Source organism: Microtus pennsylvanicus, chromosome 19 (genome assembly GCF_037038515.1).
Source record: "Microtus pennsylvanicus isolate mMicPen1 chromosome 19, mMicPen1.hap1, whole genome shotgun sequence".
Lineage (NCBI taxonomy): Eukaryota > Metazoa > Chordata > Mammalia > Rodentia > Cricetidae > Microtus > Microtus pennsylvanicus.
Window position 1 is genome coordinate 33,000,108 of NC_134597.1, and position 20,461 is coordinate 33,020,568.

Genomic DNA, 20,461 nt, shown 5'->3' on the forward strand with positions numbered 1-20,461 from the left:
CACAGCCTAGTGAAGAAATTCAAAGAGGAAAGCGGGGTGCGGGTGGGGGTGGATACATACTAGGCTGGAAAAGCCGGTCAGGGAGATGCTCCCAAACACGCACACAGCGGAGCGACAGGAAGTCAGGTCTGGAAATGAGACCGTTAGCCCAGGGGCTCACTCGCCTTCACTGCAGAACTGGGGACCCCACAGAAGCCAAGGCCACTGTCATCATTCATCCACAGCCACACACACCCCCTACTCCTTTCTCCAGGTGACTCTGTTCAGTACACAGCTGCTCAGGGGACTGTGGGTTTCCTCATGAGCTGTGGGTTCTTGTTGGCGGTCTCTCTCTCTCTCTCTCTCTCTCTCTCTCTCTCTCTCTCTCTCTCTCTCTCTCTCTCACACACACACACACACACACACACACACACACACACACACGCCCATCTGTCCTCTGCTGACAAGGTCTCCTGGATCATACAGGCTGGCTGCAGAACTCACTTGTAGCAAAAGAGGACCTAGAACTTCTCATCTTCCTGCCTCCTCTTCCAAGGGCTTGTATTACAGGCATCCTCCTCCTCCACCACCATCACCTCCTCCACCACCACCTCCATCACCACCTCTACCACCTCCTCCTCCACCACCTCCTCCTCCTCCACCTCCTCCTTCTTCACCTTCTCCTCCTCCACCTCCTCCTCCACGTCCTCCTCCTCCACGTCCTCCTCCTCCACCACCTCCTCCTCCACCTCCACCACCTCCTGCACCACCTCCTCCACCACCCCTACCTCCTCCTCCTCCACCTCCTCCTCCACCGCCTCCTCCTCCACCACCACCTCCTCCACCACCTCCTCCTCCACCGCCGCCTCCTCCACCTCCACCACCTCCTCCACCACCTCCTCCTCCTTCACCTTCTCCTCCTCCTCCACCTCCTCCTCCACCTCCTCCTCCACCTCCTCCTCCACCACCTCTACCACCTCCTCCTCCTCCTCCTCCACCTCCTCCTCCTCCACCTCCTCCTCCTCCACCTCCTCCTCCACCACCTCCTCCTCCACCACCTCCTCCATCACCTGCTCCTCCTCCTCCACCACCACCTCCTCCTCCACCTCCTCCTCCTCCACCACCCCTACCACCTCCTCTTCCACCTCCTCCACCATCACCTCCACCACGATAAGCAGCTTACATAGTACTGAAGATCAAATCTAGGGCCCCATATGTGGCAGGCAAGCACTCTACCAACTGAGCTGTACTCCCAAGCCAACTCCTTTCCTCTCCTCCCTCTGTCCCTCCCTTCTTCCTCCCCCTCCTCTTTCTCTCCTCTCCCCCTACCTCTAGTTTATCTGAAACAGGGTCTACCTCTTCAGAAACCTCTGAGGATAGTGAGTTTTATTTGAAGCCATGCTGTTCTGGACTGGGGAGCTCAGCAACTGAGGGCCCTTGCCTCTCAAGCAAGCCTGACAACCCGAGTCTGTTCACTGGGACCCGCGTGGTGGAAGGAGAAAATCCAGAACCCACATGGTGGAAAGAGAGAACCAACTCCAGCAAGTTGTCCTCTGACCTCCACCCACGTGCTGTGGTAGACGTTCACACCCCAAAACAAGCACAAGCAAACAAATGGAACGCAACAGAAGACTTAAGAAGGAACAGTCTTTGTTATTGGGCTGTTGAATCAGACAGACAACAAGCCAGGCCTGACAGAGCAGCCTTACAACCTCCCTTAGCTACTGAGAGGCTGAAGGAGGAGGATGAAAAGTTTAAAACCAGCCTGGGAAAGTCAGGGAGACAGGGCCAGAGGTGGAATATTTGACTAACATACAGAAGGCCCTAGGGTCAGTCACTAGATTTTCGAGGAAACACACATACCTAAAAGCTGGTAGTTATGAAGCCCTATGTGTGAGACTTTCAGTACCTAATAAAAACTGCACAGGGTTGGTGACACACCTTTGTCATCTCTGCACTTCAAAGCCATCTTGAGCACATGCGCAGCTCAAACCTAGCTGGGACTACACTGTAACTAGTTTCAAAATAAAACAAACAAAAAATGCTCTTTTGCTACCAACTGACTTCAGCCATTCCCGCTGACTACTTTCCCTTATTTCTGTTAAAAATAAAAATAAGCATTTGGACTTTCTGACTTGTACTGGGGAAGAAAAAAGACTTGGTGTTAGCAGGTTAAAAGAAATTAATTAGTCAGACTATCGTGGCATAGACCTTTAATCCCAGCACTCAGGAGGCAGAGGCAGGCAGATCTTTGTGAGTTCGAAGCCAGCCTGCTCTACAGAGCAAGTTCCAGGACAGCCAAGTAGACACAGAATCAGAATGGCAGGAACAGGAGCTCTAAGGGCCCAGGACAGACTGGTGACAGAGGCAGTCAGAGCCACAGGGAACCCGATAGCAGACTGAGTAGCTGCCATGATACAGTCACATCCAGAGGCCTCTCCAGCTCTTGTGATCAACTTTGTTTATCCCAGCTGAAATGTTCATAGGAATAGCCAAGGCTAGAATGTTCTACTGGTGAGATTATACCTGAGCTATACTGGGCTATCCCACTAGTCCCCACACTTTCTTTTTGTTTCCCATCCTCTCGCTCGGCTTCCATCTACCTCCTGTGTTTTATAGCTCTCCCCCCCTCCAGTCTAGCCGAAACCTTTCCATTTAATAAGAGCCTTCATCATAGAAATGTCCTTTAAGGGCTAGGGAGATGGCTCAGAGGTTAAGAGTGCTGACTACTCTTCCAGAGGTCCTGAGTTCAATTCCCAGCACCCACATGGTGGCTCACAACCATCTGTGATTGGTTTCATTCATATATTTTTACCTGAGGCTTCTGTGTTTGTTAACCTCAAACTTAGATGCAATAATGAACAGACAGCTAGAATTACTGACAACTTACTATTTGTTTTGGGTTTTTTTGGGGGGGTGGGCAGGGTACAGGGTCTAACTATGGAGCCTTGGCTGGCCTGGAACTCTCGAAGGAGACCAGGCTGGTCTTGAACTCACAGAGACACACTGCTCACACCCTCCGAATGCTAGGATTAAAGGTGTGAACGACCACACCCTTGAGCAAGATTCATTAAGAGGTTTCTAAAAGGGATGCAACGCCATTCTCTGCCCTTGCTCAGTGTAACCCAGGCCAACCTGAACTCTTCTCTACTTAGTCTTGGGTGACTGAGCTCCAGATCCTCCTGCCTCTACCTCTCAGGTGCTGGGCTTGCAGGCGTGCACCACCGCCTCTGGCTTCATTCTATCTTCACACAAAACTCATTGCTGCCCCTTTACAGACATCTGGAGAGATGAACTTTGGCCATGCCTGCATGAACACAGGTAGTCAGACTCAGGATTCCAGACGTCGGGGGTGGGGTGGGGTACAGCCTTCAACTCCTAGATCCCGAGGGGCTCGAGTTTGGAACTCACTTCACTCAAAGCGGCCAGCGCCTTGTCCACCGCCCATGCCCTGGTACAGCGGTAGCCTGGGCAGTCTCAACACTCTCAGAGGCAGCCCCACACTGCCGTTTGGGATTTCTTCCTCTCTGCAGGCTTTCCTGATGTTTGCCTTAACTTGACCTCACTGAACTGTCACACAAAGAAGAGGAAGGGCCACCCTGCTCATCTGTCCTGGGCTGTGGTCACCCGGAGAGCCCCAGGGCCTGTGCCTCCCAGGGCTGGATGTTCACACCACACCACCACGCAGCCACTTGAGCCGAATGCACCTGGAGGTCATCACTCGCTTCCTGGCAGCCACCCAGCTCCAGCTGTGTAGCCTCCCCCCTTTCCTGTCCTTCTCTTCCTTTCCTCCCCCTCAGCCTCCTTCCCACCCTTTTTTGCTGGCTTCTGTTCTTTCTTTCCATGAGCAGAGAGTTTCCAGGCTTGGCACGCAGCCAGCACATGTGGACAAAAGACAGCGATCTTGGAGGGAGACGTCATCTTCCATGCTGCCCACAGAGCCAGCACAAGAGAGCCAGCGAGGCCACGCCCCTGGCTGCTCCCAGGTTCTGGGGAAGGGGTGGGAGATGTGGCCAAATGTGATGGTTAAAGCAAGGGTTTGAATGGTTCTGGATCCAGGTTCGGATTTCAGCGAGCCCGAGAGCTGCAGGCCTGGCCAGTGGCTTTCCTCAGCCTCGTCCTCTTGGTGTTACCAGCGGCTTGGAGAGGCCTGGGGAAGGATGAAGTGAGATTGCACCTGCCGGGTGCTCAGCTCGGGGCACATTCTGAGATGGGTGCCAACAAATGTCTGCTGTGGTTTTAATTCAGCCTCCCCCAACAAGTGACACTAACAGGAACAAACAGCAGAGGGTCCTGAGTTGATAAGGACAGCACCCTCAACTCACTCAGAGGGCTAAGTGTTCCCAAGCTCTATGAAATTCTACATTACTCTCAGACAAGGCGGGTGTGTAGTTCAATGGTAGAGCACTTTCCTAACATACAGGACTTGCATATATGTTATATACAGGCCCTGGTTCAATCCACAGCACTATATAAACCCATTCCCTATCCCCGCAGCCACACACCCACCGACAACTCTCAAGCAAATGATCATAGTGACAACATGATCGGAGAGTGATAGTCTGGGTTATTGCAAGGGCTGAGCCCCTTCCTTCCACAACAGAACAGACAACCAGGACACGCTGACCCTCGTCTGATGTCCCCCTGGGTCACCAGGCCGGCTGTCCTGGCCTTCCCAGCCAGCACTATTGTCCAGTTTCTTTTGAGCCAAGGCCCTTGTCTTCTGTTTACTATCTCTGCCGGTGTTTTGTACTTAGGAACTGCACAGTCCCTACAAGAATGCTCATTTCGTTAGCGCTTTCATTAGCGTTGAGATGCGGGAAAACGGTCTTTCGCCTACAATCTCACTTAGCTAATCTTAGGCAGCATGAATAGACTTGAAATTGACCAATAATCTCCATCCCTGGCAGAAAAAAGAAAAAGGCCAGTCGGGCCCAGGGAATGTGAGCGAAACAGTTAAGGAAACATCCCAGTGGGCCTGGCTAAGCGCTGAATTAACCACTGCAGACGTAAATAGGAAACACAGGGAGCGCTCAGAGAAGGGCAGTGGGTACTGGGGAGCCACAGCCGCCTTCAAGGAAACCAGGGCCCGACCAGTTCCTAGACCAGGCTCAGGCCATGATCTGAACATGGCTCCTTTGAAGCCTGCACTGATGTTTAACCCCCATTCTGAGGGATTAAGAGGTGAGATCGTGTGGGACCGCTCAGGTGATCAGGCCTCTGGCTTCATGAAGAAACCCATTCACACAATGAACAGGCTGGGTTACTGAGCTATCTAGAAAGTGGGTCTACTACAAAAGCCAGTTTCCACTGGAGACACAATGCTACATGCCTCCTAGAATGCTTAAGGCCTTGGCTTCAAACCCCAGAACCACAAAATGAAAAACAAAAACCTCTTTTAACAGCCCTTTTAAAACTTCTTTAAAAGCCAGCTTGGCGCTGGGCGGTGGTGGCGCACGCCTTTAGTCCCAGCACTCGGGAGGCAGAGGCAGGCGGATCTCTGTGAGTTCGAGACCAGCCTGGTCTACAGAGCTAGTTCCAGGACAGGTTCCAAAGCCACAGAGAAACCCTGTCTCGAAAAACCAAAAAAAAAAAAAAAAAAAAAAAAGCCAGCTTGGCTAAGTGTCCCCTGCTCCCAGCCTCACCCAAGTGATGTCTTATCACTTCAGGATTCTGACAAAAAAAAAAAAAAAAAAGACGTGGCTAGATGTTATCCCTTGACCTTGGGCCAGAACCAAGCCAAAATAAAACCTGTTTTCTTTATAACTTGCTTGGTCTCTGGTACTGTGTTATGAGCAATAAAAACCATACTACTACTGCCTGACATGATGGAAAATATCTGTAATCCCAGGGCTCAGAAACCGAGTTTGAGCACAACCTCAGCAATAAAGCAAGGGTCGGCCTCAGAACAAGGGCTCCAATATCTGGAAGGAGCAAGATTTGCATGCTAGGATGTCGGTGGGGAGACAGGAAGAAGACAGAAGGTTGGGAAGCTGGGACACGGATAGGTTTGCTACCCTAGGGAACGTGGAAGGTCTGTGATGAAGAGCTGTTCTCTTGTGTACACGCTAACACCTGGGTGTTTGATCGGGAAGGCGGAAAGAGCAGCTCTGAAGGGGCCAAGCTGAGAGGTGCGCATGAACCAGCAGCACAGGGCGGCTCTTAACGGCTCCTCCTCCCTCCACTCAGCTGCTTCTTACACCGCTGTGTCTGGACCTTCCGATGTGTGTGCTGGACTTTCTTTCTTTTTTTTTTCTTTTTTTGGTTTTTCAAGACAGGGTTTCTCTGTGGTTTTTTTTTTTGGAGCCTGTCCTGGAACTAGCTCTTGTAGACCAGGCTGGTCTCGAACTCACAGAGATCCGCCTGCCTCTGCCTCCCGAGTGCTGGGATTAAAGGCGTGCGCCACCACCGCCCGGCTCAGCTGAACTATTTTTATTATTAAAAAAATTTCATTTTAAATTGTGTGTAAAGGCCCAGTGCAGTGCAGATCTTTGATCTCAGCACTCTGGAGGCAGAGGGATCTCTATGAATTCAAGTTCAGCCTGGTCTACAGATCGAGTTTCAGGACAGCTAAAGTCACAGAGAAACCCTGTCTTGGAAAACAAAAATAAAAATAAAAGTGTGTGTGTGTGTGTGTGTGTGTGTGTGTGTGTGTGTGTGTGTGTGTGAGCATGAGCTTGTGTCCCTGCACAAACAAAGGCAGTTGGGAGTTAGTTGATGTGGCTGCTGGGAACTGAATTCTGGTCCTCTGAGAGAGCAGCAAACACTCTTAACTCATGACTCATCTCTCCAGCCCTCTCAACCTCCCCATTTTGAGACAGGCTCTCCCTATATTGCCTAGGCTAGTAACTCAAGTAATTCTCCTGCCTCAGCCCCCCAAGAAGCTAGGACTATAGACTCAAGTTTGTTAACTAAGTTTGTTTTACATTTTTTTGTATGTCCCTACTATTGTCTAGCCCAGCCTTGGGTTACTGTGAATGAGACACAAACGTTTTGTGAATGACATGTGATCAGTGAAGATGGCTTTCTCGAAAGCTCACTAGGGGGTCTGAGCAGTATTTCAGTAGGAAGAGTGCTGGAAGCCTGAAGCCCCGAGTTTGAATCCTAGTATCTACAAAAAGGTGGAGGGGAAAAAACAAACCTCCTCAAAACTGCCCTCTGACCTCCTCCTGTATACCAGGGCACACCCTCTCCCATCGTCTGTGCACAGTACTAGGAAGTGGCATGGGAGGAGGTGGCATCAAATTATGTGCTAAAGACGTGACATGGGCACCAGCCAATCAGAACTGCCTTCTGGGGGCTGGAGAGATGGTCATTGGTTAAGAGCACCGGCTGCTCCTCCCAAGGACTCAGGTTCAATTCCCAGCACCCACACAGCAGTTCACAACTGTCTGTAACAGCTCTAGGGGATTTAACACCCTCATACAGACTTACATGCAGACAAACACCAATGCACATAAGATAAAAATAAATAAGCCATTTTTAAAAACCTGCCTTCTGGTTAACTCTCTGATGGCCATTTGATGTGGTTCCAGGTGGCTATGCACACGCACGCACCCAGTAGCAGTTCAAGGCTCTGACAAGTGGCACAAAGGCGACAGTGTACACCACCTCCCTCTCAGCCTTGACCTGGGTTCCAGGAAGGGATCACCAACCATGACAACGAGGAACTGGCCCCTGTATTTACAGATGGTTAGGGATGAAAGCCAGGTTCAGGGCTCTGGGGAGATAAACTTGGGAACTTGTCTCTGACACCCTCCAACTGCAGGCTGTCTCTCCCCATCTTTTTTTTTTAAATAATTATTTATTTATTATGTATACAATATTCTGTGTGTATGCCTGAAGGCCAGAAGAGGGCACCAGATCTCTTTACAGATGGTTGTGAGCCACCATGTGGTTGCTGGGAATTGAACTCAGGACCTTTGGAAGAGCAGGCAATGCTCTTAACTACTGAGCTATTTCTCCAGTCCCCTCTCCCCATCTTGAAGGCAGCCTTCTCTTCCCTCCAAGGAACTGGTATCGTGGGCCTTAAGCTCCATGTGTAGCTGGAGGCAACCTCGGTCTCCGTATTCAGTCCTAGGCCAGATATGCTGATCGTCCTGTGTTTGGGACAGGGATCCTGGGATAACAGGTTCTCCTGGCCTTGCCCATGCAGGGCTGGAATCTAAGCTTGGTTGTTTTGAGAGCCATTAAACAGCTCTGACCCTTCTCTGCCACTTTCCCATCATGCTGGATGCTTCAGTCAGCTGGGAGGTAAACAGAGATCATGCTCCCTCTTTGATGTCCTGGGAACTTGTGAATGTTTGCGATTGCCACTGACACAAATGATGAAATGGCCCAGATGGAAAGGATGACGGTCACCAAAGGACGCCAAAGGATCGCTCTGGTTACACCGTCACCTACTCCACTGCAAGTCTGAACAAATATCACCTGAAGCCCAGAGAAGGGAGTAGATAATTCCTCTGTCCCTAGGAAGTCAGACACAATATTCCTGGTAAAGAAGCCCAGAGCGGAGAGTCAGGCGCTTCAGGGCTCTCCTGTCTTTACAGTCCTATCTCTGACCAAGTGAGAGGAAAGTGTGGTTCTCCCTCCATCGGCAAGGGATGCGGGCCCTGGGTCTCCAGCTGCCATCTCACACTGTGCCCAGGAACTAAAGGAGAGCACCCACGCCCTGTCACTAGCTAAGCTGACAACCTTCCCAGGATGTGACTCCTACACAAACTCCTGCTTGGCTCCTCTGGAGCCTGCGTTTCCCAGGTGAGCTGGGGGGACAGGCACAGCACCGCCTCCTCTGACTCACTGCTTCGGAACAACCAGTTCACAGGCAAAACTGAAGTCATTCACCCTGCATGCTCTCCTTTCCTGAATCCGGGTTCAGGAACTCGAGACCAGGGTTCTCAGCCTTCCTAACGCTGCTGCCGTTGTTTAACACCGTTCCTCAAGTTGTGGGGACCCCAACCAGAAAGTCATTTTCACTGCTACTTCACGTCTGTATTGTCGCTACTATTACGAATCGTAATGTAAATATTTTTTGAAGATAGAGGTTTGCCAAAGGGGTCAAAACCCCACAGGTCAAGAACGGCTGTTCTAGAGGGCTAGGAAAGTCCAGGAAACAGGAGAATAGTACCAAACTATTCTGCTAAGCCAACACACCTGTTCAGACCAGGAGAATGGATATTTCTGCCTTCCAGCCTTTGCCAGCAAAGCCATAATGTGCAGCCTACAGGACCGGCCAGGCTCTGCCTATGATGAAGAAAAACTCATTTTTATTTATGCTAAGCACAGTGGTATACACAAACAGCACCAGCTACTCAAGAGGCAGAGACAGAAGGATCACAAGTTGAGGTCAGCCTTGGCAACACAGCAAGACCCTGTAGTTGCTTCAAAAAGAAGTCAGTAGGACCGGGCGGTGGTGGCACACGCCTTTAATCCCAGCACTTGGGAGGCAGAGGCAGGCGGATCTCTGTGAGTTCGAGGCCAGCCTGGTCTAGAAGAGCTAGTGCCAGGACAGGAACCAAAAAGCTATGGAGAAACCCTCTCAAAAAAAAAAAAAGAAAGAAAAAGAAAGAAGTCAGTAGGATGCGTTGGTGCACACCTTTAACCCCAGCACTGTCCCCGGTTTGTGACCACCCCTTTGTTATTTTTGCAGTATACCTTAGGCATGCTTGGCAAACACTCTACCCCAGCCACATCTCCAGCCCCGGGCGAGCTTGTATACAGCTGCCACCAGCTGTCACCCAGTATGGATTAGCAGGGGATTTCTGTTGAGTCAAATCTGACTGACTGGATCTTCTCTTCTGAGAACAAGGGGAATGAAGCAGTGGGCAGCCCAACTGATAGAAAGAATGTTTGACAAGCTAGCATGGACAATGTTCTATAGTCTAATCTTCAATTACAGTGAGTAAGAATCTAGCCTGGGCTACATGAGACCTTGTTTCAAAGATAATATAAAACAAAATTTAAAAAGTAAATAAATACGATAATAAATAAATAAATAAACACAAGGGAGAGAAAGAGGTACCGAGTGACTCATTTTGTTTTGTTTTGTTTTTCTATAAAGGTCTTGCTGTGTGGCTCCGGTTGTCAAGGAACTCACAATCCCCCTGCCTCAGCATCTAGAAATGCGCTACCACACCCATCTCAAACTGACTCAAGTGACCAACACCAAGAGACAAAATCCAGTCAATCTGTTAGATACCAATCCATTAAAGTTTCCTTAGGAACTCTAGTTTTAACACATTGCTTTTTTTATACCTAACAACACAGTAACAAATTGGCTCTGAATGTGCCCAACTTTCAGTTCATATAAACTCAAATTCAGCATGGAGCTGGTGTGGGGACAAGCGAAGTAGGAAGACAGGCGATATATAATTTAAAAAAGACCATTAGAACTTCACTTTCAAGAAGCCACTACTGGGCACAAGCATTATGCAATAAGTATTTGCCTTTGAGATCTTTTTTAACCCAGCAGTTCCAGCTTTGGGAATTTAGTTGACAGAAATGTTAGACTTAGGGCGTGTGACAACATCATTTACAGTAACTAAAATTGAACTATAAATTGATAGCTTGTTAAACAAATTAACTGAAACAGAGGCACCTCAGACAGTTGTTAAGAAGAAGGCTATTAGGGGCTGGAGAGATGGCTCAGTGGTTAAAAGTACTGACTGCTCTTCCATAGGACCCAGGTTCAATTCCAGCACCCACATGGCAGTTCACAACTGTCTCTAACACCAGTTCCAGGGACCCAATGCCCTCACACAAACATACGTGCAGGAAAAACACCAATGCCCATAAAATAAAAATAGAAAGAAGGCTATTACATAGAATTATTCTCATAAAATGCTGCATTGTGAAACTACATTACAGACATTCTTCCATTTTGCCAAATATATATAGATATATAGATATAGACACATACACACTAATACAAAGAAAAAAAGACCTAGGAGTCTTGGTGATGCAGGATTGCAACCATAGCTGCTTAGGAGGCGAGGACAGCTGGGTCAAAGGTAAGGCCTTTTTAGGCTACAGTGAGTTCAAAGTCACTCTAGGCAATATAATGTTGCTGTTTGAAAACAAGAAGCTAAAGAGGAGCCCACGAAGGTGACACAAGCCTTTAATTCCAGCACCCTGAAAGCAGAGGAAGGACAGCCTGGTCTAGACAGTGATTTCCAGGCCTGTCAGGGCTGTGCGGGAGTGGATGGTGGCAGTGGGGTAGTGTTTAAAGAAAAGAGTTGGAATATGATGCTGATAAGATGCTCTGCAGAGAAAGGTGCCTGCTGCAGGTCTGATGACCTGAGTTCGATCCTTGGGACCCACATGGTAGAAGAGAGCTGACTCCCCCAAAATCTCTTCTGACCTCCATGAGCTCTGTGGGATGTACATGCACGCACACACACACACACACACACACACACACACACACACACACACAAACACACACAGGCATGCACGTACGCGCGCATACACACACTTGTTCTCTAAATACAATAAAAAGTTAAAATAGAGACTCAGGGTCAAGAGCATATACTTCTTTTGCAGAGGACCTGAGTTCGATTCCCAACATCCCTGTCAAGCAGCTCACAATCACCTGTAATTCCAGATCTAGGGAGATCTAATGCCTCTGACTTTCAGTGGTACTTACACTCACAAACACATATAGACATACATGCACATAATAAAAAATAAAATAAATCTCCCCCCTTTCGACAGGGTTTCTCTGTGTAGCCTTGGCTGTCTTTGAACTCACTCTGTAGACCAGGCTGGCCTCAAACTCAGAGATCCGCCTGCCTCTGTCTCCCCAGAGATGGGATTAAAGGCTTGCGCCACCACCACCCAGCTAAAAATAAATCTTTAAAAAATTAAAATAAAAAAGGTTGGATACAGCTCAGGAGTGGAGAGAATGCCAACCATATGCAAAGGCCTTAGATTCAATTTCCAGTACAGAAAGAAAAAAGAGTGTTCACATATCAAACACCAACCTTCTCTGAGGCTGGTGACCGCACAGGGAGAACCTTCATCTTTCAGCATATTCTCTTTATATACTGCTTATATACTGTTTTATAATAAACACAATTTTCTTAGTTCACATAAAAGTGAAAAATTCAAAGTATAAATCCTAAGAAAGCAAAACACTAACGGAAATAAATTTGACCCTGTACTTAAACTAGTCTGTCACGTCTTCTGAGAAGGCCATGGTCACAGTCACAGGTCTCCATCCTGACCCTACTCCCGGCTTGGCATCCGCCCAAGTCCTGGAGCCCCAAGGGCATTCAGTCTCTTCCCTAAATTTGCTACGAGGGTGATTCGCCCCATCCTGCCCCAGGCCAGGGAAAACCCCATTACTTGGTTTTCAAAACTGAGTAGTTAGAGGAGGTTGCAGGACTGTAACTCATCAAATGGGACAAAGCAGTGATTCTGGCCCAGACAATACAGGGCCCAAGCTCTATGGCCTAGATGACACAGAGCCCAAGTTCTATGGCCCAGATGATATAGGGCCCAAGTTCTATGGCCCAGATGACACAGAGCCCAATTCTATGGTCCAGATGATATAGGGCCCAAGTTCTATGGTCCAGATGATATAGGGCCCAAGTTCTATGGTCCAGATGATATAGAGCCCAAGTTCTATGGCCCAGATGATATAGGGCCCAAGCTCTATGGCCCAGATGACACAGAGCCCAAGTTCTATGGTCCAGATGATATAGGGCCCAAGTTCTATGGTCCAGATGATATAGGGCCCAAGTTCTATGGCCCAGATGATATAGAGCCCAAGCTCTATGGCCCAGATGACACAGAGCCCAAGTTCTATGGTCCAGATGATATAGGGCCCAAGTTCTATGGTCCAGATGATATAGGGCCCAAGTTCTATGGCCCAGATGATATAGGGCCCAAGTTCTATGGCCCAGATGATATAGGGCCCAAGTTCTATGGTCCAGATGATATAGGGCCCAAGTTCTATGGTCCAGATGATATAGGGCCCAAGTTCTATGGCCCAGATGATATAGGGCCCAAGTTCTATGGCCCAGATGATATAGGGCCCAAGTTCTATGGCCCAGATGATATAGGGCCCAAGTTCTATGGTCCAGATGATATAGGGCCCAAGTTCTATGGCCCAGATGATATAGGGCCCAAGTTCTATGGCCCAGATGATATAGGGCCCAAGTTCTATGGCCCAGATGATATAGGGCCCAAGTTCTATGGCCCAGATGACACAGAGCCCAAGTTCTATGGCCCAGATGATATAAGGCCCAAGTTCTATGGCCCAGATGATATAGGGCCCAAGCTCTATGGCCCAGATGATATAGGGCCCAAGCTCTATGGCCCAGATGATATAGGGCCCAAGTTCTATGGCCCAGATGATATAGGGCCCAAGTTCTATGGCCCAGACAATATAGGGCCCAAGCTCTATGGCCCAGATGATATAGGGCCCAAGCTTTATGGCCCAGATGATATAGGGCCCAAGTTCTATGGCCCAGATGATATAGGGCCCAAGTTCTATGGTCCAGATGATATAGGGCCCAAGTTCTATGGTCCAGAGGATATAGGGCCCAAGCTCTATGGCCCAGATGATATAGGGCCCAAGTTCTATGGCCCAGACAATATAGGGCCCAAGCTCTATGGCCCAGATGATATAGGGCCCAAGTTCTATGGCCCAGATGACACAGAGCCCAAGTTCTATGGTCCAGATGATATAGGGCCCAAGTTCTATGGTCCAGAGGATATAGGGCCCAAGCTCTATGGCCCAGATGATATAGGGCCCAAGTTCTATGGCCCAGACAATATAGGGCCCAAGCTCTATGGCCCAGATGATATAGGGCCCAAGTTCTATGGCCCAGATGATATAGGGCCCAAGTTCTATGGCCCAGACAATATAGGGCCCAAGCTCTATGGCCCAGATGATATAGGGCCCAAGCTTTATGGCCCAGATGATATAGGGCCCAAGTTCTATGCAAACCAAGTTGATTTTGGCCTCAGTCAACCTCTGCTTTTAAAACTAGGGCAAGGGTCTGTCTGACTGTGGCTTCCGCGCATCAAAGGGGAGGGCTGAGCAGATCACTGCCTCCTGTTATTAATGCACAGACAGGCCCAGCAGCCTTCCTGTTCTTGACCTCTGAGAAGACATTCAGGATAGTCTAGAGCAGCCTCTGGATTCTGAGGAAGCCTGAGGTTCTGGTGGCAACATGGTCCACACATGAACATTCGAGGTTCTCGGTTGGGCCCAGGGCTAGGTCCCTAGTGTCATAGAGGGGCAAGAATGTGGGCTGAGAGGTGGCTGAGAAAACAGTGAGGTCTTACAGCTCAGAGAGTGTATGGCCAACATTCTGTGAGAAAGCCATCTCACTGGTATCTCTCTAAGAAACAATCCAGGGGAGCCTTAGGAAAGGGTCCCCCGACCCCCAGGCGAGCAATACAGAAGGACCTGCAAAGATCTTGAGGTGAAACTGGTAGCGGCCTCTAATCCCAGTGCTTGGAGACAGAGACGGGCAGATCTCAGCCTGGTCTACAGGGCGAGTTCCAGGACAGTCAAGGCTAGAGTGAAACCCTCTGAAAAATGAAAGATCTTGGGGTGAGGCAGCAAGATCAAGAGCTACACAGAGACTGTGGGATACGTGGCCCCAAGCAGGGTCAGCCTGGACTACTTGCTAACTGTGATCAGCCCATATGTCTCCAGGGACCTTTTGGAACCCAAGGTTTATCAGCCTTCGGGCAAGGAGCCCTCACAGAGGGTGAAAACTACAATCCTGAACCTTAAAATCATCTGAAGACCAGCCTCTCACTGAAGCCATCTGAAGACCACCCCCTCACCAGAATCAAAACAATACTACCCCTCACACACTCACACAACAAAACTGTTTGCTTAGGACCACTCTCAGAAAAAAAAAATTGTTTTGCCTTAATTGGTATGAAGGTGAATGGGAAGAACAGCTATTTAAAAAATCTCTCTCCCTAGGCCTGGGGATGTAGTTCAGTGGTAAGGTGCTTGCCTAGAATGTAAGAACCCCTGCATTTGACTCTACTACCACAAAACAACGCTCCCCAAACATCCCTCTCTGGCATTTAAATATACATTCTAAGATACAAGACGTCTAAAATATTAAGAAATTTGAGCTGGGCTGGGGTGGCGCATGCCTTAATCCTAGCACTTGGGAGGCAGAGGCAGGTGGATCTTAGTGGGTTCAAGGCCAGCCTGGTCTACAAGAGCTAGTTCCAGGACAGCAAGGACTGTTAACAGAGAAACCCTGTCTTGAAAAAACAGATATGGCAGATATGATGGTGTGCACCTGTAGTTTAGCCTCGAAATACGGCAGCATTTCCAACACTGAGAAGTCCCAGGGCATTCGAATACTCAGTCCCCAGTTGGTGGCTGTTTGGGAAGGATTAGGAGGTATGGCCGGCCTTACTGGAGTAACTATGTCCCTGGGGGTGGGTTTTGAGGTTTCCAAGCGCACATCATTTTGAGTTAACTTCCTCTGCATCCCGTTTGGGGTTTGAGATGTCTGTCCTCAGCTGCTGCTCCAGCCGCCTACGACTCTGCTTTGCCATCGCGGGCTCTAACCCTTTGGAACCATTAGTTCCAAATAAACTCTTTCTTCTGAAAGTTGCCTTGGTCATGGTGTTTTATCAAAGCAAAAGAAAAATCACGAATACAGAAGGCTGAGGAGGAAGAATCACAAGAGCAAGGCTAGTCTACATGGTGAAATTCTGTCTCACAGTCAAAGAAGCAAAGAAACTGGGGGTTGGGAGGGTGAGGCTGGTGGAGAGATGTTAGAGCAATTAAGAGCAGGTACTGAGCTTGCGCAGGATCTGTATTCATTCCCAGCATTCACGTCAGACAGCTCACAATCACCTGCCATTCCAGCTCCACAGGATCCTAGGTCTTCTTCTGGACTCAATGGGCACCCCTGTATACACACACACACTCACACTTAAAAATAACAACTTCAAAAGAAAGAAACTGGAGAGCTGGCCAGCTGTTAAGAGCACTTGTTACTCTTACAGAGGATCCAAGTTCAATTCCCAGAATCTACATGGTGGCTCACAACCATCTTACTCCTGTCCCAGGAAATCTGAAGCCTTCTGACCTCCATCCATAAGCATCTGGCATGTAGTTAGTATACATACATATACACAGGCAAAACACTCATACACATACAATAAAATAAATCTTAAAAAATATATAATAAAAGAAAGAAAAGAGGGATGGAAAGATGACTCAGCAGTTAAAAGGGTTAAAAGCACTGACTGCTCTTCCAGAGGATCCAGGTTTGATTCCCAACACCCACGTAGCAGCTCACAACCATCTGTAAGTCTAGTCTCAGGGGCTCCAATCTTCTTCTGGCCTCTATGACTACCTCAGGTCTAGAGTAACAGTTTGGGTTTTGGTGAGGGTGAAATGTTAGCTGGGGTACACAGACACACATGCAGGCCAAACACCACACATAAAAATTTAAAATACATAAATGAAGAGAGAGAAAAGAAACTTGGCGGTAGAGCAGAAGCCCACACCTCCTCGATGCGAATGGAAGCTATAGTTAAGTGAGACCTGCCATGAAGCCTGCAGAGCTCATGAGCGAGGCTGTGGGCACCCTGTGCAGACCTCAGAGGGGAAGGGTCACTAGACACCTGTGCGGGACTTCCCAGCTCATTCTTTGTGAAACTTCTCCTTGTGCAAACAATCCCCCATTTACCAGACCTCTCTGGGGAGAGTTCAGATCTGGTGAATCCTACCCACCCCTTTAGAAGCAGACTCAGAATCAAGGCCTAAGGGCAGAGGGATCTGGGATGTGTCAATCAGGAGAGAAACCCGAAATGCTGCTCCTAAGGCTTATGCCCATTTTGCCACTGAATGGCATTTCAGGATGCTGGTGATTCTGGCACACTAGGGTCTTCCTGGCTCCCCTTCTCTAAACCAGGGTCTCTGCCAAGCCACTGACAGATAGAGGCTAATGTACCACCTTCCTGTTTGTGGCCGGGTAACCGGTTGCTCTATCTTCTACATTTAGAAGTACGTCACTTCCTATGACATCACTGTCTTGTCCCTACAGGTGTCCCCTGTCTCTTCTGGTGGCACTGTACCAGGACTGTTCACACCCCAGCTGACATTTTTCACCCTCACCAAAACCCAAGCTGTTTTTCTAGACCTGTGTTAGACGGAACAGGAAAACGGTCTTGTGGAGTTTATCATCTCATCTTTTGTAACACTGATAAGGATCCCCCCCTTGGTCTTATCTATGTTTGTCATTTTGTTTACTGATGAAGACTTTACCCCCCCCCCAACACTCCCTAGTCTTTACATGAAGTTCTCCGGATGAACTCCCAGTTGAGTTCAATTCCAGGAAAAAATCTGTTCTGAAAGTTCATTTGTATGCTTTCTGTTGTCCCCGATCCAAAACTATGCAATCTAGTGCATTTTTGTTTGTTCCTAAGCTGCCAGAAAACTGGAAGCCAAGTTCATTGTCCAAGTGCTGCAATCTGCTCCATTCAGGCCATTCAAAATGTCCCTTTTCTTTTGCTTCCTCCTGCTGAGCATCTCTGGGTTCGGGTTTAGTTTAAGTAAGTGCCTACAACCAGCACCCTTGCCTACCTCTTGACTTCTAGACTCCACCCATCCCTCCTGCCTCACCACTGCTGCTCCACCAGGCTGCAGAGCCCAGGTCTCCCTGGCATCAAGGGTAGAGTGAGCTTTTTAAGACACAAAGCGGGGTCCATCACTCTTATTTTGGGGAACTCCTCATTCTACATTTTACCTTGCCTGCCTTTGTGAGACAGACAAGATAGACAGACAGACAGACAGACACACAGGAGCGGTGTGTGTGTGTGTGTGTGCGCGTGCGTATGTGTGTGTGTGCGTGCGTGTGTGTGTGTGTGCGTGCGTGTGTGTGTGTGTGTGTGTGCGTGTGTGTGCGTGCGTGCGCGTGCGTGTGTGTGTGTGTGTGTGTGGAGGCTCTAACTCCATGCTGCAGCCACACTGGATTCTCCCCCATGCCTGCCTCTTTCGTCTTTTCCTATGTTGTTCTCTCTGCCCCAGACAATCTTCCCTGTGCCTTCTTGGTGAAGGCTCACAAGCATCCCCTCTGAACCTGGGGCCCTCTGGATTCTCCTGGTTCTGTGGCATGCAGCAGGAATAGCCAGGCCAGACTAGAATGGGCATTTTCTGGAAGGATGGAAGAGGCTGTCTTGATCACTGTGTCCCCACTGACTACCACACAGAGCATTTTGAGTGAAGTTGCGTCCAGACAGGGTGCAAATCTTCCAGAATGAGCGTCCAGACGTAAGACTCTCTGCCAGCGTCTGCATTACCCTACCTACAAAGAGTCTCTGAGGAAAGGCAAGATAGCTAGGCAGGTAAAGGTGTTTGCTGCCAATCCTGAGGACACACGAGGTGAGCGGGCAGGACGAACTCCTACAAACTGTCTTCTGATCTACACGCATGCCTGATGCCACATACACAGTAAGCAAAAATATAATAAAAACTGTTTCGATTTTTTAAAAAGTCTCAGAGCCGGAGATATAGCTTAGTAGGTAGAGTGCTCACTCCCATGCAGGAAACCCTCGGTTTGATCCCCTGCGTCTCATAAAGGTGTGTACCACACTCCTGTAATTCCGGGGCTTGGGAGATGGCTAGTCAGTTAAGAGCCCTGGCTGCTCTTCCAGAGGACCTGGGGTTGGATTCCTACCACTCGCAGGGAGGCTCACAACTGTCTGCTACTCCAGTACCAGGGAACCCACACCAAAGCCTCCTTGGGCACTGTATACACATGGTACACAGACATTATGAGGCAAACACTCATAAAAATAAATCAAATCTCAAAAAATTTAAATTTAAAATCACGTTCAAGGTCTGTCTAAGCTACCTGAGACCCTGACCCTGTTTCAAGAAACAAAACAACAACAACGACGACGACAACAAGTCCCTGAACTGAGCCTGACTGCTCCTACCAGCAATCCTGCCTTAGAGATTTAAGTTTGAGGCCAGCTTGGGTCACATTCTGAGACCCTGTCTCAAATAAACTACAATCTGTTTCAGTTTGCCCTCAGCTTCCTCTCAGAAGCTCCACTTCCTCCTCTGTGGGCCATTCCCTAAACAGGTCTATTCCACTCTTCAGGTGTTTGCTGCGGAAGGAGAAAGGCTCCAGTCACCCACCACAGCAGGTGCAAGCGTTACATGACAAATCACTGTAAAGTGCCTATTAGAACACCATTACCACACCCCACAATTACCTGTCATTTGGAGAGTTGAAGTCACAACCCCCAAAGCCATCAGAGCACTGGGCCAGAAGTCAGCCTGCTTCTTCCTCAGCAGGCTGGTTAAATCAGGGATCCCGCACTTTCCCAGTTACCCAAGGAGGGCAACCCCCACCCTCCAGCTTCCTGTCCCAGCTCATCACTACGGATTCCAGGCGCTGGGCTTCCTCTGTCTCAGTGGTCGGACTCCTCCGTATCTCGCTGCCCCTCTTACACAAGATTATATCCTGTGTTGTTAAGAGACTTACTTACCCTGGGCTCCATCGGCTCCCAACTCCATTCTTGGCGGGAGAGTGGGAAGTAAACCCCAAGGATCCCCACTTTCCAACACTGCAAATCCTGACTCCAGCCGTCTGGACTCCCCCACCCCGGCGTACAGACGCCCTCTCACAACGCGCACTCACTCTCAGGCGTCCCGGAGCTCCGGCACAGCGCAGGGCCGGGCTCAGCCCAGTGGCTGCAACTTTCTTCGGCCTCGAAGTCAGCCCGACCCGGGAAGGCGATCTGGATCGCTCTCCGTGCGCGTCCCTACGGTCGGGCTGAAAAGTCCCCAGCGCCGCCTACGGGGAGCCCCGGCTCGCCCCAGCGCACTTTCCTCGCCACCCCCGCTCGTACCCTCCCGGCTTTCCCCCCGAGCTCGCCCCGCACTCCGGCGCCCGGTCCTACCTCCCCGCAGGCGACGGCTCCGCGGGTTCCGGGGCGCATATCGCGGACGCCCGTGGCGGCGGCGGAGGCGGCGGCGGGGGCCTGGGGCGCCATGGCCCGCTGCCCTCCGCGCCTTTGTCCGCGCGGCCTCCCCCGGCCGCCGCGAGCCCCTCGGGTCCCCGCCGCGCGCGCTCCCGTCCGGTCCCCGCCGCCTCCGGCCTCGGAGACGCGCTGCGTCCCCTCCCTCCGCCCGCGCGCGCGGCCCCTTCCTCTGCCTCGGGCTGCGCCGCGAACGTCTGCCGCGACGCGCGCCCCCTCCTCCCGACCCATCCCGCGGCTCCAGTGAGCTAATCCGCAGCTGGCGGGCGCCCGGCCGGTTGCCACAGCAACCACTCTCCCAGGGCCCGCCGCCGAGGGGGAGCCACGGTAAACAGGACCTTCTGCCGCACTCGCCCCCTAGCCTTTCGTGGGTGGGGGGAGATAGTGGCTTAACCTTTTCTGTGCTGAAGATCGCCTCATGGGTTCTCTTCTACCCCGGCCGGGGTCCATTCTCGAAGTGCGCTTAGCCGGGGGCCGAACACCAGACAACGAC

At 50.0% G+C, this 20,461-nt stretch overlaps 1 protein-coding gene across 10 annotated transcripts in view; it reads right to left on the minus strand.

Moving 5' to 3' along the window:
* Dennd2a (DENN domain containing 2A) overlaps positions 1–20,461 on the minus strand; it is a 99,443-nt gene that overhangs the window by 78,580 nt on the left and 402 nt on the right. For 2 of the 10 annotated variants that reach the window (XM_075953357.1, XM_075953352.1), the window contains exon 1: positions 19,891–20,152. The exons of 2 other annotated variants lie outside the window; for them this stretch is intronic. Coding sequence is in view for 1 of the 8 variants with exons in the window: in XM_075953350.1 (XP_075809465.1) it covers positions 20,363–20,418 (56 nt within the window). In the remaining 7 variants the exon portion in view is untranslated. Of the gene's footprint in view, positions 1–19,200; positions 19,279–19,476; positions 19,771–19,890; positions 20,153–20,362; positions 20,449–20,461 lie in introns of those variants that run through there. 6 more of the 10 variants (XM_075953350.1, XM_075953354.1, XM_075953355.1 and 3 more) reach the window with 6 other exon arrangements.